Source organism: Mixophyes fleayi, chromosome 8, assembly GCF_038048845.1.
Source record: "Mixophyes fleayi isolate aMixFle1 chromosome 8, aMixFle1.hap1, whole genome shotgun sequence".
Taxonomy (NCBI): Eukaryota; Metazoa; Chordata; class Amphibia; order Anura; family Limnodynastidae; genus Mixophyes; species Mixophyes fleayi.
The window spans coordinates 121,607,073-121,626,798 of NC_134409.1; the positions used below are offsets into that span (position 1 = coordinate 121,607,073).

At 37.8% G+C, this 19,726-nt stretch overlaps 1 protein-coding gene across 22 annotated transcripts in view; it reads right to left on the reverse strand.

The window, feature by feature from the left end:
* CADPS (calcium dependent secretion activator) overlaps positions 1–19,726 on the reverse strand; it is a 395,853-nt gene that overhangs the window by 142,346 nt on the left and 233,781 nt on the right. For 13 of the 22 annotated variants that reach the window (XM_075183348.1, XM_075183335.1, XM_075183351.1 and 10 more), the window contains exons 10-12: positions 18,908–19,016; positions 15,780–15,992; positions 1,148–1,284 (exon numbers count right to left, since the gene is read on the reverse strand). In XM_075183348.1, the coding sequence (XP_075039449.1) occupies positions 1,148–1,284; positions 15,780–15,992; positions 18,908–19,016 (459 nt within the window). Of the gene's footprint in view, positions 1–1,147; positions 1,299–15,779; positions 15,993–18,907; positions 19,017–19,726 lie in introns of all 22 variants that reach the window. The other 9 variants (XM_075183352.1, XM_075183354.1, XM_075183339.1 and 6 more) reach the window with 1 other exon arrangement.

The window sequence follows — 19,726 nt, forward strand, 5'->3', positions numbered from 1 at the left end:
CATATTTATGTCCGGCGTCGTCATGTGATGAAGCCTGTGTGCAAGGCTGGGACGCAGATGGCTGACATCTTTCCGGTGTCTTTACTCTACTGAATAGTGAAAAACCAGGATGCAGAACAGGTGTATTAAAACTGTAAACTGCTCTTGAGCACAAAGCCTAAATAACAAAAAAAATTCCAGGTCTTTGGGGTTAGTTTTACTTTAATACATAATTAAAAATTAAGCTCTTAAGCTGAATGCAGATAAACGCAGCTGCTTGTCACGAAGCAGGCACTTACCATACAGGGTTAATTTTGGAAGGTTGCTGCTCCCGGATGTAGGGGGGTGGAGTGAAGAGGAGGGTTTACATATATCACTGATGAGACAGTCAAACTTCCTCTAGTGGTCAGGATTTCCCTCCCACCCTCCCTTTTTCTGAAGTTACGGTTAAGATAGAAGAATATAATGGAAACGGTTGGCAGACAGGAGAGCTTTTACAATCAGCGGCTAATTCATACGGTGCTACCGCTGATTGGCCGCACGCCACTGCTCCTTTCGAAGCACCCTGGCTCTTGGTACCTCTGTACGTCTTGGGGAGCCCAGAGGGGAGTGGTCACGAGGGCGCCAGATTTAGCACCGGCCGATCGTAAAGGACTGGGTGGTCCTGGGACCAGTGGTTAGTGCTTGTGGGCCATACACTGTTCGGTTTCACTATTAGTCATTAGCTGATTGGATCTCTCTCGCCGCCACCCTTTATAGGTTAATAATAAATAAATAAAAGAGTTAATAAATAAAAGTTTACCTTTATTTGCCACTAAAAAGTTGTCAGTGTCTTTATTTGTAGATAAGAATTTTATAGTGTTAAGATTAACTTCATTAAGGTGTGGTGTAATGCTGAGGGAATCAGCAGTATGCCCAGTTATAACAAAAATACTCCAGGGGGTAAATTTATCAAGCTGCGGGTTGAAGATGTTGCCTATAGCATCCAATCAGATTCTAGCTGTCATTTTGCAAAATGTATTAAATGAATGATAACTAAAATCTGATTGGTTGCTATAGGCAACATCTCCACTTTCTCAAACCTGCAGCTTGATAAATTTACCCCCCAGGATGTTGAAAGTTACTTTATTCCAAATAATGCACCAAGACGACATCAAGATTTACTCACCAAGCAAGAGTATGAGTCATTGAGTCTGTGGTCCAAGGTGAGCCGCTGAACCATCTCAAACAGGGTGGCGTGGTCAAAGTTACACGGGTTTGAGGAGATAAATTCATCCATGCCATGTTTTTGAGCTCTGTCGGCATCTGTTTGTTTCCATGTATAGAGAAAAACAGAGTTTAGGGGAACAGAAACAATATATGTATATTATTTATATATTTTTTTTGTATTATTTTTATTTCATCCAAAAAAAAACCCCTGATGCCAAAATATAAAATATATATAATTGTTATGAAAAAATAACCTGGCAGAAATTATTATTCACTAAACTGGATTATATATCATGAAAGCATATAGACTGTTATTTTTTTTTTTATGAACTTATTAGCTAGAGAGGATGATAGATTTTAATCCGGTAATGTATTAAAACAGAGCACACATTTATTGTATCTTTTTAAAATGGAAAATAAGAATAAAATCAGAGACAGCAATAAACGTAGAAAGGGTCATTTACGACAAGCAGTGCGCAGACACATGCATGTGCAAATACTCTGATTGTCCTAATTTTACATCATCTATAAAAGGTACGTGCAGAGAATGACATTTCTGCTAGCACAGGGGGTGGTGCCTGGAAATATATAATATATAGATAAATAGGCTGTGTGTCAGATACTGCAGGATAGGCATTTGTGCTTGCTGAGGAGTAGTTGCAGGTTTTAGATCAGGCGGCATGAAGTAAGGGGCTCATGGTAGAGCAAGGCCACCTCCATGTTATGGGCAGGACCACCAAGAGGGAAGGTACAAAGTACTGGTGCCCGGGCCTGCCTGGGGGACCTGACCTGCCTATGGAGTGGGAGGAGCCATCAACCTGGGTTGGCCACAACCCCTTTGACGGCTATGGCAGGTGCCCCAAGAAGTAGCTGTACCAGGGCCCAAAATTCTTCTTGGTGACCCTGGTTATGGGAAGGAACACAGGAGACATCTAACCATAATGGTTGTGTCCTCCTGCAAGACAGTCATAACTAGGAATATCGCCTCTTCTGAAGCCTCCTAATGACATCTGCTATATGATACATATGGGTCACTGACATACAATAAACAGCCATACAGACACATAAATACTATGTACAATGCTTGTGTGATTACGTGCAGCACTGAAGGAATATTGGTCAATCAGTGGTGCTCATTTGTAAAGAGTTGCACAGTTGCCCCTTTACCCGGTCCTCTCCTGTGCTTGTCTGTGCAAACTTCCAAGACCAAAATAGCAGACATAGTCGTCTTTAAAATACCTAAACAAGGTTTGCTGGGAATGTTTGGCGTAGTTCCCGCTTTGTGATCACTATCGCTAGACTTATGCTAATCAGAAGTGGGGAAGACATTATTATATTGGTCTTCAAGTATTAGTCAAGCAAATGTTTAACGTAAATTTTTTTTTCGTGTTCTATGTACTTGCATGCGAAATAACCCAGATGTTATAAGAATAAGTATTCAAAAATAGTTAACTACACTCTTATCTGGTAATGAATGAAATCCTTAACTTCATTCTGAACAGTGAAGAATAGGCTAAATTCATTTTTGATTATTTTTTATGGGGTGTTTCAAACTACCTAGACCAATGTCTTTTGAGACAGATATTTGAAACACCTAGATCCATAAATCAAGTCAAGTTGTAGGTGTGTACAAAAATGTGTGCTTGGGAATACTTCCGTCATTTTGCTGCACACACAGATGCCCATTTTAATGTTTCACTACTTGATGTAAATGACCCTTAAAGTATTTATGAATTGTTTAACCCTCATCAGATGCTTTCATTTGATGATATTTATATATTATTGTTTAATGCTTGTTTAGACATTTTCTATTTATATCCATCAATGGTATCTTATGTTCTTTTAGAATGGTAGACACTAAATTAATACTTTGTTGTGGTTAATTTTTGGGGTAATTTATACAATGCAAAAACTACATTTTTGCAGCAATATTTGTTTTGTTCTATATTCTGAGTTTAGAGTTTCATAGAATCACACACTTACTTTCACACCAAAAATATTTGTGCACTGCCATAGCGAATAAATGTAAACACGTGTGTCAAGACTAAGCAAATCTTGGGACATGGAAAAGAAGTGATGCTGTTGTAGAGTATAACGAAAGAGCCCTCCATACATAGGGGTAAATTTACTATATTTTCTATATAAAAAAAGGAAAAGTGGAGTTGTTTCCCATAGCAACCAATCAGATTATTGCTATCAGTTATCTAGAACATTGTAGAGAATGAGAGCTAGAATGTGATTGGTTGCTATGGGCAACACCTCCCCTTTTTAGACGTTTTAGTAAATCTACCCCATAGTCCAATAGTTACCATAAGGGTAAATCTGTTAAGGCATTTTACTGCTCTTATATGCACAGACCCAATTGACTATGTCACAGGCTTCTGCAAATCCCTAACTATCACAGTAAACTAAGATTTAATCTGTTACTGAAGTTTCAAATGCTAAATCATTTTGTTATTCATCATACAAGACTTCTACCACAAAGGTTAAACAGACAATAATAATACATTTAAAAAAACAAACAAAAGGATTGATTTACTAAAGGCTTAAGTTAGGTCCCAGCTCGAAAAAAATTGTGTTTGGTTCCAACTTTTTTTTTCATTTTCTCCTAATTGTTTGTTAAGACCCAAACACAGATTTGCCAACCTGGGATAAAATATGCATTTAGCTAATCTCCCCTATTTTTTCCGATACTGTAAAAAGTGATAACGTAGAGGTAGACTTGTCAAACCTTCTAAGAAAGTAAAAGCGGAGGTGTTGCCTATAGAAACCAATTCGATATTAGCTATCATCTATCTAGTACAGTATAGAGAATGATAGCTAGAAAATGAGTTGTTGCTATGGGCAACAACTCCACTTTTCCCCTTTAGAAGATTTGCTAAAACTACCCATAAAAACAAAGTTGTTTTCCTAAATAAATATATCTATTGGAGATCTAATGGCAACTAGTACATTGAAAAGGAGGCAACTTTGGGCCAAAGGGGGGGGGTATTTTAAGAATATTGCAGTCACAAAAGGGACTACAAGCAAACAGAAATGATGAAGGCTGTCTTTTATTGTCCTATGTGTGTGTGTGTGTGTGTGTGTGTGTATGTATGTGTGTGTGTGAGTGTATATATTTGTATATATATATATATATATATATATATATATATGTGTTAGTGTGTATGTATATATATATATATATATATATATATATATATATGTATAGATATAGATATAGATATACATACATATATATATATATATATATATATATATATATATATATATACATATATACGTACACATATATATACATATACACATATATATATATATATATATATATATACATATATATATACATATATATATATATATATATATATATATACATACATATATATATATATATGCCACTGTTCTGTTCAGTCAATTCTCAACTACAGCCTCTGTCACTGGGGATAAAAGATTGAAATAAAATCACGCCGTAAATGTTTTGCAAAAATGTGAGGTAGACTGCACCACAGATAAAAAAAATTGTGGCTAATTGTGCTGAAAAAACCCCACTCCCGGCCTCCGCTGAGAAACACTCAGTCTCCCGCTGTGCATGCTGTTATCGTTCTATAGCTCAAGTGGGTAATCTTCTAGCAGATTTGAATATAAAATGCAAAACTGCAACAACAGTTTCTCATCCGATGCAGAAGTCAAACAAGTGCACACATCAGCAGCAAAACAGCTCTGATAAATGATCTGTTATTGTAACCGAAACACGCTGTATTTGTCATTTTAGAGTACATTCTCCCCTTAAAGGGGTTGATGAGATAAAGTCTTCATTTTATTTTTTTCTGACACTAAAAATGTAGAAATGCTACTGCAAAGTAATAAAATAAAAATAAAGAAATTAAAATGAGTTAAATAACAGAAATCAGACATAATCTATATACATACAATTTATTTGTTTCATGTGTATTGGCATTGGGAACCAAGGGTCTGATTTAGAGTTAAACGCAAGTTTGTGCCTTTTGCATACATGTAAAAAGTCGTTCGTACAAGTTTATGTGGCTGTGGTGTGTGAGGATATGTGCAGCGTTACGTCCGATGTAGTTACGTCCGGCAAAAAATGCCTCCGCCGTTATTATCTAGGAGACTTGCCCAAGACCCATGAGACGTGCAAAAATATCTAATTGTTGTAAAATAGGATGTATCTCTAAGGGGTAATGTTGACTTACATCTTTATGCTCTTACTGCACTGAACTTACAGTGCACGTGAACGCCCGATCCCCCTCTCTACACGAACAGGGCCGCAAGTATAAGGTTTGCTTAACTCAAAATAGGTTGTGCAAATGCGTAGTGCAACAAAAAATGAGTTGCATTTGTATGTGGCGCAAGAGACTTCTATCCAACTCTAAATCTGGCCATAAAACAACAGAGGATCTACATACAGAACAAAAAACAGACAACAAATAAGTTTCCTGAGCTGAATATTAGAGGTGACCATGTGATGTTTGATCAGTCTCATGAACACGTCACACAAAATATGTTTCTTTAGTAGTATGCTGTAGAAGACAATATTAGTTGTTTATGTTACCTACTATTATATATTATATGCATATAACTAAACATAACTGTAGAAAGGTGTATAATTTTGTATATATTCATCAGTTTGTTACATTGTCTTTCTCTCTTTAGTCATAGACTAAACATCTCTATGAACATTTATATTAAGAGTGACATCTGCAGACTGTTAGTAAGTATTACCATATTATAAGAGGAGGCAGAGCATAGCAAAACACGTAACAGAGAATAATTAAGTCAACTTATTTTATTATTGAATTTGTCTAACGCAAATAACCTTCTTGGCAATACCTAAACATTTCAAAATACAATCATGTCCGAATGAGTACCAGGAGAGGGATACACAATGCTCTGCTACACGTTCACATGCATGTTTGTACATACATGAACACACACGCGACAATGTATACATACACACAGGTTTATGTTTTTTTTTGTTTTTGCTAATGCAAAGCTGAATTATATTTAATTTTATACATCATATTAAAATGTATTATTAGCATGTTAGTTCTCTTTTTGGTTGCGGGCAATTATAGTATAATCCTGCTTTTTATATTTTCAGTCATTTGTAATAGAAAAGAATTTCCTGGTAGAACTTTTAACATTTTATATTAACCACTGTTTTGCAGGGGTGATGTTTAGCGTAGGAAGTTTTGTACAAAGAGTAGGACTACATTTAGGTCAATGTTGGGAGCTGCATCAGAAATAAGTTGTTGATTTGTGGACATTTTTTATGTGTCTTTTGTTTGCAAAGTATGGTAAAAGTTAATGACTTATTATATTATCTATCTATCTATCTATCTCATTATCATATCTATCTATCTATCTATCTAATTATCCTATCTATCTATCTATCTATCTATCTCATTATCATATCTATCTCATTATCATATATATCTCATATCTATCTAGCTATCTAATATCTGTCTATCAATCTAATTTTCTCACTATCTAGCTATTTCATATCTATCTATCTATCTATCTATCTTATATCTATCTATCTCATATCTATCTATCTAATTATCATATTTATCTATCTTATATCTATCTATCTATATTATATCTATCTATCTCATTTCTAACAATATGTCTATCTATCTCATTATCATATCTATCTATCTCATATCTATCTATCTTATATCTATCTAACGCATATCTATCTAATCATCATATCTATCTCATATCTATCTATCTATCTAATCATCATATCTATCTCATATCTATCTATCTATCTCATCATCATATCTATCTCATATCTATCTATCTCTCTCTCTCTCTCTCTCTCTATATATATATATATATATATATATATATAATATTTTGCAAACTGTTAGTGTGGCATCTTGCATAGCAGTTTCTTTAACGTTATATTTTTGGAGTTGTATATATAGAAGTATATATTAGGTGGACCAATAACTAATAAGATAATGATATAAATGTTCTCACCTACAGATCACATTTTAACTGGTTGAATTAAAGTCTTACTGAGTAGACAATGAGAATGAGGGTTATATAACTAGCTAGAAAAGTGCAGTAAACAATGATTGTGACAAGTCCTGTTATTTACCCTATACTGAATAATAATCTGCTTTAAATAACACAATGACATTAACAGGAATAACAATAATAATTGAGAGCATACAGATCACCCGATATGTTTTATGCAAAATTGTTCATATTGAATAAGCATCCAATTCAGAAAGACAGTTCATGGGAACATATGTCGGTAGTTGCATGCTTTTGTGATTTGCGCACATTTTGCTCATGCCATTAATGTGGAATGTTAAAATCGGGTTTCATGCTTTTTGGCGCAGGATGGCAGGCCGGTAAATGCAAATTTTACAGGAAGCCTCCAGGTGCCGAAACGCCTGAAACATCAATGTAGCAGATACGAGTTGATCATACAAGAAAAACGTAGCGGTGAATTGAATGGCGTGTTAAGAGATTCATGTCAAGCAGAACAAACAATCAAAATCTCACAAAATAGCGAATGGTGCAAAGTACTGAGATTTCAATCCAAGAAGTCCATTCATTCGTTCTCTCATTCATCCTTTCCCTTTTTATTTCTATATTTATATAGCTACATATTTTGTTTTGTTTTTTTTGTAATAAAACGTAGCAAACTCCAGCTTGGTATCATATTGCAGCATTGCTTGCTGGAGTCCTATTCAGACACCCCGAAAAAAAGAATATTGTTTCTGCTTGAAGAAGTGGAGATTAAATTCTGCCTGCTATCCAAGGGGAATGTACGTAAAATAAAAGAGAGAAAGAAAGAAGGAAGGAAGGAGGAGGAGTATTATATCCATGGTCAGGAGGATCGGTCACCTGCTCCATCTCATATTGCATTCAAAATACTCCAAATACATATTTGCCAACTCTCATGACTGGTAGATCGAATGACCTCTTGGGTATTAAAAAGAGCGATAAAATAAATAAACAAGGAAATAAACAAAGGAATGTTTCTCTTTAAACAAACAAAATATTCACAAACAGAAACAGCTGGATTATGGTAGAACGTAGAAAAGGAGAAAAAACATATTTGAACAGATCATCAACTAGTAGAAAGGACTACATTTATTATAGAATAATTTCCATCTTGGCTTTCTAAATTAAGGACACTCAATCCTCATTTGTTTTTCTCTCGTTGTGTTCCGGATAAGTTGATAAACTTTTTTTTTTTTAAATGTTGTGTCTAGCCAAGAAGTGTTGTGCGGAGAGATCAAACAAAGGTGATCTGACTGGTTGATAGGGGAATGGAGTTTTGGTTAATCTAGGAAAATAAATGTACTATTGGCATTGACAGTAATGAAAGATTTTCATACAACTTGAGAGCTCCTGTCTCTGGTGGCAATAGGTATGGAAATGCTTGCAGTAGTGATATACATATGCATATCTCTCTAAATTACGTAGAGGGATAATTAAATAAATATCGGGTTAGAGTGCTTTTAAATTGGTGTTTTAGATTTTTGCATGCTAAGTTTTACCTGCTGTAATAATAAAGGGGAAAAGAGATTACTGCCCTTCTCGTGACCGTAACCATCATGCGCACAGGAAATTATTTTTATTTTAAAACCCTTTTGGTATAATAGTAATGTATACTAGTTATTAGACTTCTGTTTTGTATTAAAATTATATCATACTTTCAGACTAGACTAGTGAAAAGGTTATAAAACTTTTTTTAATTCAAACTTTTTTAATTTTAATTAAATTTTAATTCCTCAATGCCCACCATCAGCTTCTGTGACATCATAACATATTCAGCCAATAGGAAGACTGTGATCGCAGTAAGATTAAGCCAAATGGCTGAGAGGTTCAAAATGAAATCATCAAAAACACTGTTGCATTTAAATATTTATTTTTGAAATACTCCTTTAAGATAGTATATTTTTCGTTCTGTATTAGAGACAATCTCCGTTAAAGGCACTCTAATCCAAAAGATGTATTTGCCTAATTGTACCTAATACAAGGGAACGCAAGTGTTGTGGGCGAACCTAGCAGGTTTGGCTCCCTTTTTCCTGGATGCTGTTTGCTGTCATTTTTGCTTTTTTCTGTTTCACTTGTGAGAAAATGATCACAACAGACTGAAAGGAGAACTTTGGGAGGAATTTAGGGGTGTATACATCATATACAAAAACATCAGCCCACTAGTGAATGGCAAATTCTGCAGACAGAGTTAGTAACACATTTACATGAGTTAGGAAAAGCCCTGCAACATGAATATTATTATCTATTCACCTTTTAATATTTTCATTAGACAATTAAAAAAACAGGGTTAGCGTGCCTTTAATGTTGTGTTTTCTGACGTGTTGCACATTACAGGCATGTAGGTGAACTCATCCATGCGACCCATTGGGACAACCAATGAGATGTACAAACAAAACAATCAATAATAAATAAAATAAAAAAAAAGACTGTAAAATAACGAATGCAAACGCCTGGAGCTGTGCAAGATGATCTCGATGCAAGCATTATGCAATCCATGTGATGAACAATTATTAATAAAAAGTAAATAAATGAAGACTGAGCTGGCATTAGGCCTTGAAAAACACAATAAATAAATAAATAAAAAGACATAAAAAGAAAATAAATAATCTGGATTAAGAGCATCGTGTGATGCTGAAGTACAAGCCAAAGAGAGAAGGCAATTATGCAAACATCACATGCATCCTAATTTCAGTATGGAAACTTACAACTCAAACCTAAATTTAGGAAAACATGAATAGTCGTACTAGAAATCTAAACATGAGAAAGATTTAAGAAAAAAAAAAAGCACATTGCATATGTCAGATAATCTGTTCAGATTATCTGAGCTGTGCTATCTGTAGGGAGCACTTACCCTTCAGTCCAGCTAGAAGTTAGCAGGGTAAGAAGAAACAAACCAGAACAACATAAAGACTCAGGAAAGCAGACAGGGGGCCCTAGTTTAGCAAATTAAGTACTAGGGTTCAGGCAAAGAATGAAAAAAGAAAACTTTCAGAAAACTTTTTTTTTTTTATTTCTATTTTTTTTTTTTTTTTTTTTACAGCATGAAAACAAGTCTATGGTAAAAATTATTTATTTTGCAATAGTAGAAGTGCCTGATCATTCTATATAGGTAAAAAAAAAAAAAGGCATTTTAATTCAAGAGGATCAAACATGAATGTGAAAATCAAGTTATTGAGCATTTTTAGATTAAACAAAAAAAATAAATAAAAAAATAAAGAGAAATTGGATTTTTCAATGATATTTCTGGGCATGTGTTTGATTGAATGTTCTACTGCGACAGACAGGACAGACAGGTGTTTGCAGACAGGTGTTCACTTTTATGAAGCTTACGGTTGGCCATATCATGGCGCGTTTTCTCGATGACATCCCATTGCGTCATGGATATCATCAATTTTTTTTTAATTTTTTTTTACGGGCAAACAGATAGATAAAAGACAAAGAACAGAAAAATAAAAGAAGTCGGGGAGGAATTGGACTCTTTCTCGTTTAGCCAAATAAAAGTGATTTGTGGAGTCACACAAATGAATGAATAGCAGGATCTAATTTTAGAGTTCAAATGCAAAAAAATGGAGTTTCACCCTTAGTTTCAGAGCTGCCTTTTCAATCATAGTAAGTTTTTTTGGAGACGAGTCGTAATTGAGAAAGAATTCCATGCAAGATATCCGCTATAAAAAGATATTAAGCAACCCCCCCCCCCCCCCCTCCTTTGGACAGCTCTGAAAGGACGAGTGAACTACCTCTTTCTCTGCAATATAAGACATGTTGAAATGCTCGGGGGACTGGATTCTAGGCGGAGAGAAGCTCATCTATGGTTCTAAGTTACTCTAAACACAAAAATATAGAAAATATACAAGACAGAGAAAAGGACAAGGAAATTCTAGTAACAGTATTATAAACAGAGAGAGGAAGACTGATATCACCTTACCTTTCTGAAAAGAAAAGCTAAAAAGATCTTAAAATGCAATACTGGATTTTATTTAGTTCAGTTTATAGGAAATGAGTGATGAATCCTGTACAGTGAAAAACATCTACCTACACACATAGGAGATAACCGTTGAACAAATATTCAAGAGGAGGCGTCCAATCAATTCCCTTGGAATCAGTGACATCACTGAGGTATGCAGCTCATGCATCAGTGATGTCATAGCTCCCTGGTGAAGTGATAGGCTGCAAGTCCATACGTTTTATGGTCACCACGGCTGTGTGTAAGTTATAGGTATAATTTCTGAAATATTTGCTTAGCAATTACACAAGAATTGGCAGCAAATTTCTTCATAAAGCTGATCATTTATCTATTAGGGCTCCATGATTGAAACAAGTATCATTTAGTCATTTAAATCCTGCATTCCAGGACTGTAGATGCCGGACTAACATGTCTATAGGACTGTGATCTGCATAAGTACCCCTGATGCCCCCTTCTCTGGCCCTGTACCCTTACTCCTTCCTCTGCTTCTTAGCTTAGCAAGTTAAAGTAGGGTAGGGGGTATGCTCCTGTCAGACTGGGACAGATACACATATAAGAAGCTTCTGGCTGCTGCCCCTCCATGTCAGCTTTGTGTGGCCACAAGCAGGGCCATCAAGAGGAATTCTTGAGGCCCCTTCCATAGCCACTGAAGGGGGCGTGGCCATGTTGGGTTAGTGGCTCCTCCCACTACAGCCCTGGTACTTTATACCTGCTTCCCCCCACTCTCTCCGCCCCTGGCCATGGGAACATTAAAAACACAGAAAGACTGTCATTAAGTATCACTCATTCAGTGATTTAGGCATCCCCTACATCACAGCGCCTTAGTCAACTGCCTAGTTACGTCTAATGTCTCATTTTCATAAGATCATGATTGCCGACTCTTTACTGTTTGCCTCCGGGAGATCCCGGGGGGGGGGTGGTAAAGTCTGAGGACAAAAGGGGGCGCTGTGCTACAAATCGCATCATTATGGCCCAGCCACACGATGACACAGAGCGTCATTTTGTCATGAGGGGCAGGGACAAAATGACGTGATTCATCACAGGAGAATGGTCTGCTCTCCCAGGAGTCCGGGAGACCTACCCGGAATTTGGGAGTCTCCCGGACATTCCGGGAGAGTTTGCTAGTATGATAAAGATTATCCTCATATATTGGTGTGATTTTAGCCTTTTAAATAGCGAGCATCCGTTGCAAATCCATATAGGAAGGCATTTTCCAAGTGACGTTACGCATCCAACCACTTTGAAAACCGTGATACCGACAGCTACATAAACACAAGCAGCCAATGGCCATTATAACTGTGTCAATTTAAGTATCTGAGCAATCAGTGAATGAACACAATTACAGTGTGCACACACTTCTAATTAATCCTGCTCCCTTCCTACCTTTTAACCCTTTCAGTGGCATCTAACTTTCGATCCTTCCTTGGCACAGCCTCAGGACTGATGCAAGAATACCAACTCACATATCACCGGGATGTGTAGGTAGGACGTCTGGGAAGTACCTATTTATACAGATAAGTGGCGGACAAATAGTTAAATACAATTAATATATTTTGTTCTTCCACACTGCTTAGAAACTAAAAACAATTTGAGTAAATCCCCTCATCTCTGACTAAAGACAGCACATGCTATCTTGTCTGAACTTCTGAGCACCAGTGAAGAAGATTGGGCGGCTGCACCCAGAATAATGGCATGATCACCTAATGTGCCTAATTGGAGGTAAGGTCATAGGAGCAGGCAGTGTTTAGAGAACAGGGCGTGAGAAGGAGAAGACGGCTCACTGGTGTGTGGGCCTGGACCTCACAAAACAATTTTAACCCTCTGCCAGCCAAGCTCCACTGAAGCAATAATCATGAAATATAGTAGAGGGAAACCTGTGGAGGGAGAGATTCCCAGCTCGAAATAATGAGATTATGGAAAGAAAGATTGGCAGGGCATAGGAATGAGGAGGATTATTGGCATGGAGGAGAGTTAGGAGAAGTTCTGTTAGTTCTGATAACGCTGTGTGGGTAGATTTAGTCTCCTCTGCTTCTTATCTATTTTGGCAAAATGCAGCAATCTACTTCCAATACCTTGCCATGGTTATAAACATTATTCATAACCGTTGGCATTTGTCACATTTCATTTTCTTACATCACGCAATCAAAACGGAATAATTTGGGAATTCCTACCACCGATACACACAAAATACTCCTACAAAGAGCCCCAGTTCTCCCTTTTTGGAGTAGAACGGCACCAAATATGACATTTATTTAAGTAACACAGCTCTAATCAAATAAGGAGCAGAGCTGACATCTGCCCATATGACCATATAACATGGACACAAGTCATTCTGCAGACAAATGTGGGCTATCGGCACATTTCCTAAGCCTGGAAGCTGACATGCTGCTTTCTCAATCAAGGCAAAATTAAATATTCACCATCTATTCCAATGTAGTGATAATAGCGGGTGACTGATCGCAGTAAGTGGTCCAATATATCACTGGTTTTCAGGGCACAGCAGTGTATGTAAATTGACAAGGTGATCTGGCAATGTAAATGGTGTTTAATGGACATAGATCTTGCTCAGGCTGAAGGTTAGTTCTATATTAAGTGACATCTGCCTTGTTGTTCATGGAGCTTATCAGGACTCGGGCCCCTTTGAGTGCTATATGCAGGGGCCACTATCATAGAGCTGCAAAATAAAAAAAATAAAAAACAGGTCTTCCACAAATTAATTCCTTATTTGTTTTCAATTGATTTATCACAAGGCACAGCTATTTAATTCAAGTTAATAATAGAAAGGGCTCATTCACAAACATTGCAATTAGTTGCAAAATTTGCTCCGAATCACTGCATCCAATCAAATTTTCTCTGTTTAGTGTCAAGATGAAAGCAAGTTTCTGATTGGTTGATATGGTTTAGTGCACGTTTTGCATCTAAATACACTGTTAGTAAAAGGGCCCTAGAGTCTACCTATAATTACTTATACCACAAATGAGGCAGCTTTTTGAGAAGCCTTGATCGTCGTGATTTAAGCCTTTTAAATAGCGAGCATCGGTTATAAATCACATATAGGAAGGCATTTCCCAAGTGACGTCACGCATCCAACCACTTTGAAAGCTTACGAGGGTCTGAAAAAGGGCGTTTTTATTAACAAGCAACACTTACATCCATTTCTGCTGATTCAGTGTTAAATATACTCTTATTTCCTGCTGACAGACTATTATGAAATTGTGTTACCTGGAGAACTCAAGTGTTTAAACCACTGTCTTGTAAACTACATTGTCAGGGGTGCTGGTGTGAAACCACGTACTTAGCACCTATCCAAATTGGGGAGCAACTGACTATAGAACATGATAACAATGTGCTGTGAGAAGGGAGCGGAGAACCACCTGAGCTTCTCACCTTCCATCCTCTCTAGAGAAATATACGCATTAGGAAAACTGTACCGTGAGAAACGAAAGACTGAAATGTTTTCCACAGAAGTGGATTGATAATGTATCTGCGTCATTATTAAACTGACATGGAATCCAAATGAGTTTTAATGAATGACAACTCCGAACTAACATGTGAATCCAGTATTGCACTTTTAGATGAACAGAATGTTACACTTGCAATTTGTTTTTTACAATGTTGGTTTATGAAAGAAAGGTCACCTTTAAAAATTATTTGTCTATAATAAATAGAAAAGATAACAGTAATAGAAAATAATAATTGGTTATTTTATGCGGTAAATTATATGCAATTAGCAGTTAGGTCCATTGATTTGGGGTTATCGCAGCTTGCAGGCTCTTGTAGAGGTCAGTAGTGCATTGCACAGTGGTATAAACTGCTACTATATCCGGTGCCAATATTCTGCCATTGCATTGTAGATATGGATTTAATACTGTGCTGAAATTTACACATTTAATGCAAATCTAACCACCCAAACTGAAATGAAGCATAAAAATGACTTTCTGACTAATATATTGTGATGTCCTCGTTTATTTTTTAAAAGTAAAGTTTAATTAAGTATCCCCCACCATCCCAACAAGCTATAGTTACCCCTACAGCTCCAAGGCCATCTAACCAGATGCTAATATATGACAAGTGCAAATAACAAAGCATTGCATGCAGTTATACTTGCTGTGATACAAGTACAAATGTATTTAGGACACCCAAGAGTGATGGAAGATAAAGAAGCACTACCCCCCAGGTCTGCTTTCTCTAACACATAGAACGGACATCATGTCAGACAGACCTAGTTAAGTATGTATAAACAAGTTACTTATTTTATGGAGCTCTGTACAGTGTATTGTACAGGCAAAGGATTATCTAATACCTATATATTAAGATATAATATTATGTATAAATGGCTTTAATTGCTCTTTAAGTATTGTTAGCCTTTGTGTCTACTCATTGTTTCCAGTTCGCTGAGACACAAGCACAGGACAATGCAGTACTGACCTCCAGAGCGAAAATAATTATTTTCCGGAATTGGGAGAAAAAAACTTCTCTTCCATAATCTTTCAAATGAGGTACGATGTGAGCGTGTTATATATAACTACATATATACTGCTCAGATAAATACCCCACTTCCTGAGCCTATATATGTACTTACAGAATTGGGATATCGGCGCATCGAGTTGTGGCACATTTCCTCCCTTAGCGTTAAGTTTTTGAACCTGAGTGGGCGGCACAGGCTTGTGAGATTGGCCGGTTGCTCGATACATCGCTTGTACCCACAAAATTCTGTCTTGTTCATCGTCACTTGCAAAGATCACGGTGTCACCTTCTTTGACTGCATTGAAGAATGATCGGCCCCCTTCCAAGCCTGTGGAACGTTACAGAGCAAAGAACGGAAAAGAGTTTCAGAAGCAGCAGTGGAGCATTAACTTTTTCAGATAATTATAGAAGAGGTTCAACTTGAATAAGCCTAGGTTAATTAATTCAACAAGTCAATATTAATCGCATGGATATTAACAGTGTTTTGTAATTTGGTTCAGTTGAAAATTCTATACAGGAAATGTCTTAAATATGGCAATTCTAGAATTGTTAAACATCAGATACAACTGACAGAGATGCGTAGTGCTGAAGCTCATTGTCTGTACAAGTCGGAAAATTTGTTACACAACAATAGGTGTAGTACTTCTTGGATAAAGTATTCTGTCGACAACAGTATATGAATGGAAATAGTTACTTATTAGGTTCTAGGTGGCTCTGTTAGTATACTCAAATAACCATCACCCATGAAATGTATGCTACACCCTGAATGCCGGGACTGGCAAGCAGGGCTGCCATCAGAAACTGTGGGGCCCAGTACTAATTAATCTGGCGGGGCCCCCACTCCCCATATATGTGCACCCCTCTATCTTTGCCATACATGCGTCCCCTATCCCTCATCACAGTACATTCCCCCACTCTCCCCCCCACAGTTAAGGTCCCCATCTCCCCCCTAATCACAGTTAATGGCCTCCTCTCCCCCCCAATCACAGTTAATGTCCCCCTCTTCCCTCCAATCACAGTTAAGGTCCCCTTCTCCCTCTCCCCCCCTCTCAACAATTAAGGTCCCCCTCTTTCCCCCTCCACAGATAAGGTCCCCCTCCCTCCCTCCACAGATCAGGTCCCCCTCTTCCCCCCTCCACAGATAAGGTCCCCCTCTTCCCCCCTCCACAGATTAGGTCCCCCTCCCTCCCTCCCTCCACAGATCAGGTCCCCCAGGCTCTCCCTGCCCCCCTTCCACAATTATGGTCCCCCAGGCTCTCCCTGTCCCCCCCCCTCCATAATTATGGTCCCCCAAGTCCACCAAGCTCTCCCTCTCCCCCTCAAAACAAATTGTAGCTCATTAACTTACCTTTTCCGCAATGCTGCAGCTCTGCCTTCCGGTCACTGATACACTGAGAGTGCGGCGCGTGGTGATGATGTTACCGCACTGGCCGCGCTCCCAGCCTATCAGAGTCTGGGAGGCGGAGCTGCAGCATCGCGGAGAAGGTAAGAAAAAAAAGGGGAGGCACGGTTGGCTACTGCGGGGCCCGGACAGTCCAGGGAGTCCGGACAGGTGGAGAGGTCTGTCCGGGCCCTCACAGCAGTACTGGCCGTACCCCCCAGATGGCGGCCCTGCTGGCAAGGCATAACAATGGAGTTATGTGAAACCTAATAATTAAGATTTGGGAATAAAAACATACTGGTAGGTTAATTGACTGCTAACAAAATTGACCCTAGTTTGTGTGTCTCTGTCTGTGTGTCTCTGTCCGTCTCTGTCTGTGTGTGTATAAGGGAATTTAGACTGTAAGCCCCAATGGGGCAGGGACTGATGTGAGTGAGTTCTCTGTACAGCGCTGCGGAATCAGTGGCGCTATATAAATAAATGGTAATAATAATAATATTCTTGCCAAATGGAAATCAATGTAACCTGCAAATTAGAAATCATAAAATACTGAGATTGTGTTAAATATGCCAAATAAGTTGGACATATGAACTTAGTTCCATACATCTTGACCTCACCATCTTCCTATGTCAGATTAACAGGGTTCTCACATCACCTCTCCATCACACCTCCCACTATCGCCAGTAATGCTCAGTCTGTGGCCTCCCGCTTGCTTCCATTTCCCTCCTCACATCATGACAGCGCCAATGTCACATAATGTCAATGTCAGCTCTGTCCTCATTTACATAATCGCAGGAGTAGACAGTGTCAGGGCACTCCCACAAGTTCAGCACATTCACCTCCTCAGTCACTCTGTGCTGCTGTGAGAATTCTGATGATCTAATTGGCTGCAGATTATTTTACCGCCCATGTTAAAACTAGGAACGCATGGACAAGCAGTACATTAAAAATGCTAATAATAAATATAATAATAATAATAATAATAATAATAATAATAATAATAATAATAATAATCTAGTCCAAAGCACCTTAAAATGATCATTATTAATATTATAGATGGAAATGATATTATTATTTTTTTTATTACTACTACTACTATTATTATTTTAGTTTCCGTTGAAATATGATTTACAAGCTGTCAATTAAACAACATCTCACACCTAGAATCCTAGAATGACAAACACAGCAATCGTAGTAAACGTCCTTTGTGAAGTCGGAGCGGACAGGGTTTGATGAATCAGACCCACAGTGTCCAACCTAACGTATTATGTGTCCAGAGAAGTCCTATGCAGTTATTACTAACCATACTGACTCCTAATATTGTAAACGTTGATTTAGTTGCAGAAAGTTTATGTTCGTAGATCTGATGCATTTCAGTAAAATATACCAAAAGCCACCTAATATTGTTCCATACCAGAGCACATCACGTGGGGTATGTCATATCCACTTCTGGGTCTTGACTAGCACATTCAAATCGCAGGGCTGACCCCCAATACCCTTCCCCTCTTCTAAACAGACCCTTGACATGCCATTGGTGTATGCAACACCCGTTCACTATGGTTAGTGGGGACATACCTCCTAACTTCCCGGCAATGAGGGCAAAGGTCCTGACGGGAGGGATGGTGGATCATCCTCCTCAAATTGGGACTCTCCCACCTAAACTAGGACATTTGGAGATATGCCCAAACCTTATCTATTTTCTTCTGTGGCTTTTTTGTATTATATTTTAACATTTTTGTATGTATTTTAACTCATTTCATATTACACTGTTGAACTGAGGAATAGAGAGCTCAGAGGACACTGGCTAAATAACGGCTCTCTGCCTGTTGCCTTGCCAAAGTAGTGCAGACACAGACACTTACCTGGCTGTGGATCGGTGTAATCCACCGTGTACCCATCAAGTTGTAGGAGCTCCTGCGGTTCTGCCTTTTTCTCTCGGTAACTGCACATAGCGAATGTGTACTGGCTAACCTGGAAATCACATAGAACATAGGCCATAGTTACTCTGACAGCAAAATCTTTAGTATATAATAATAAATGGTGATCAATACATATAGGAGAGCGGTAGAACTGGCAAAGCAAACAAGCAATACAATGTTGCTTGCTTTTATTATGAGTAAAGTTCAAATTGTATTTATCTATGAGCCAATGTTCATGGTAATGCAGCCTATCGGGTCACTAGGAATTAGTGACATCACTAAGGCACAAGCTGATTGGACGCTTCATATACAAGGTAACCACTGTGTATTTCTGTATCACAGTTGTCATAACTCAAGACCTTCAAGAGCTACATCACAATACAAAACAACATTTTTATATAACAATATAAACCCTTTGTCTATGTGGTTTACAAAGTGATATCGGTGGTAATTGAAATCCCGACGCTTGGAATATCGACACCAACTATACCTACAAAAAACCCCGCAAGACTGAAATAGCGACCTAATTAAAAAATACACTTACCTTAACCCCGACGGCGGAGAAGAGTGAAGCTATTTCAGTCTTCGTGGTTTTGTTGGAGGTATAGTGGGTGGCGGTATCCCAAGCGTCAGGATATCGTACCGAACCACTTGAGATAACTTTTTTCATAAATTGCATAACACTGAATGTAACCTAAAGAAGATCTCTGCAGATTTGTTTGCCTTAAATCATAGATCACAGTTGAAGAAAAGATAATCTGC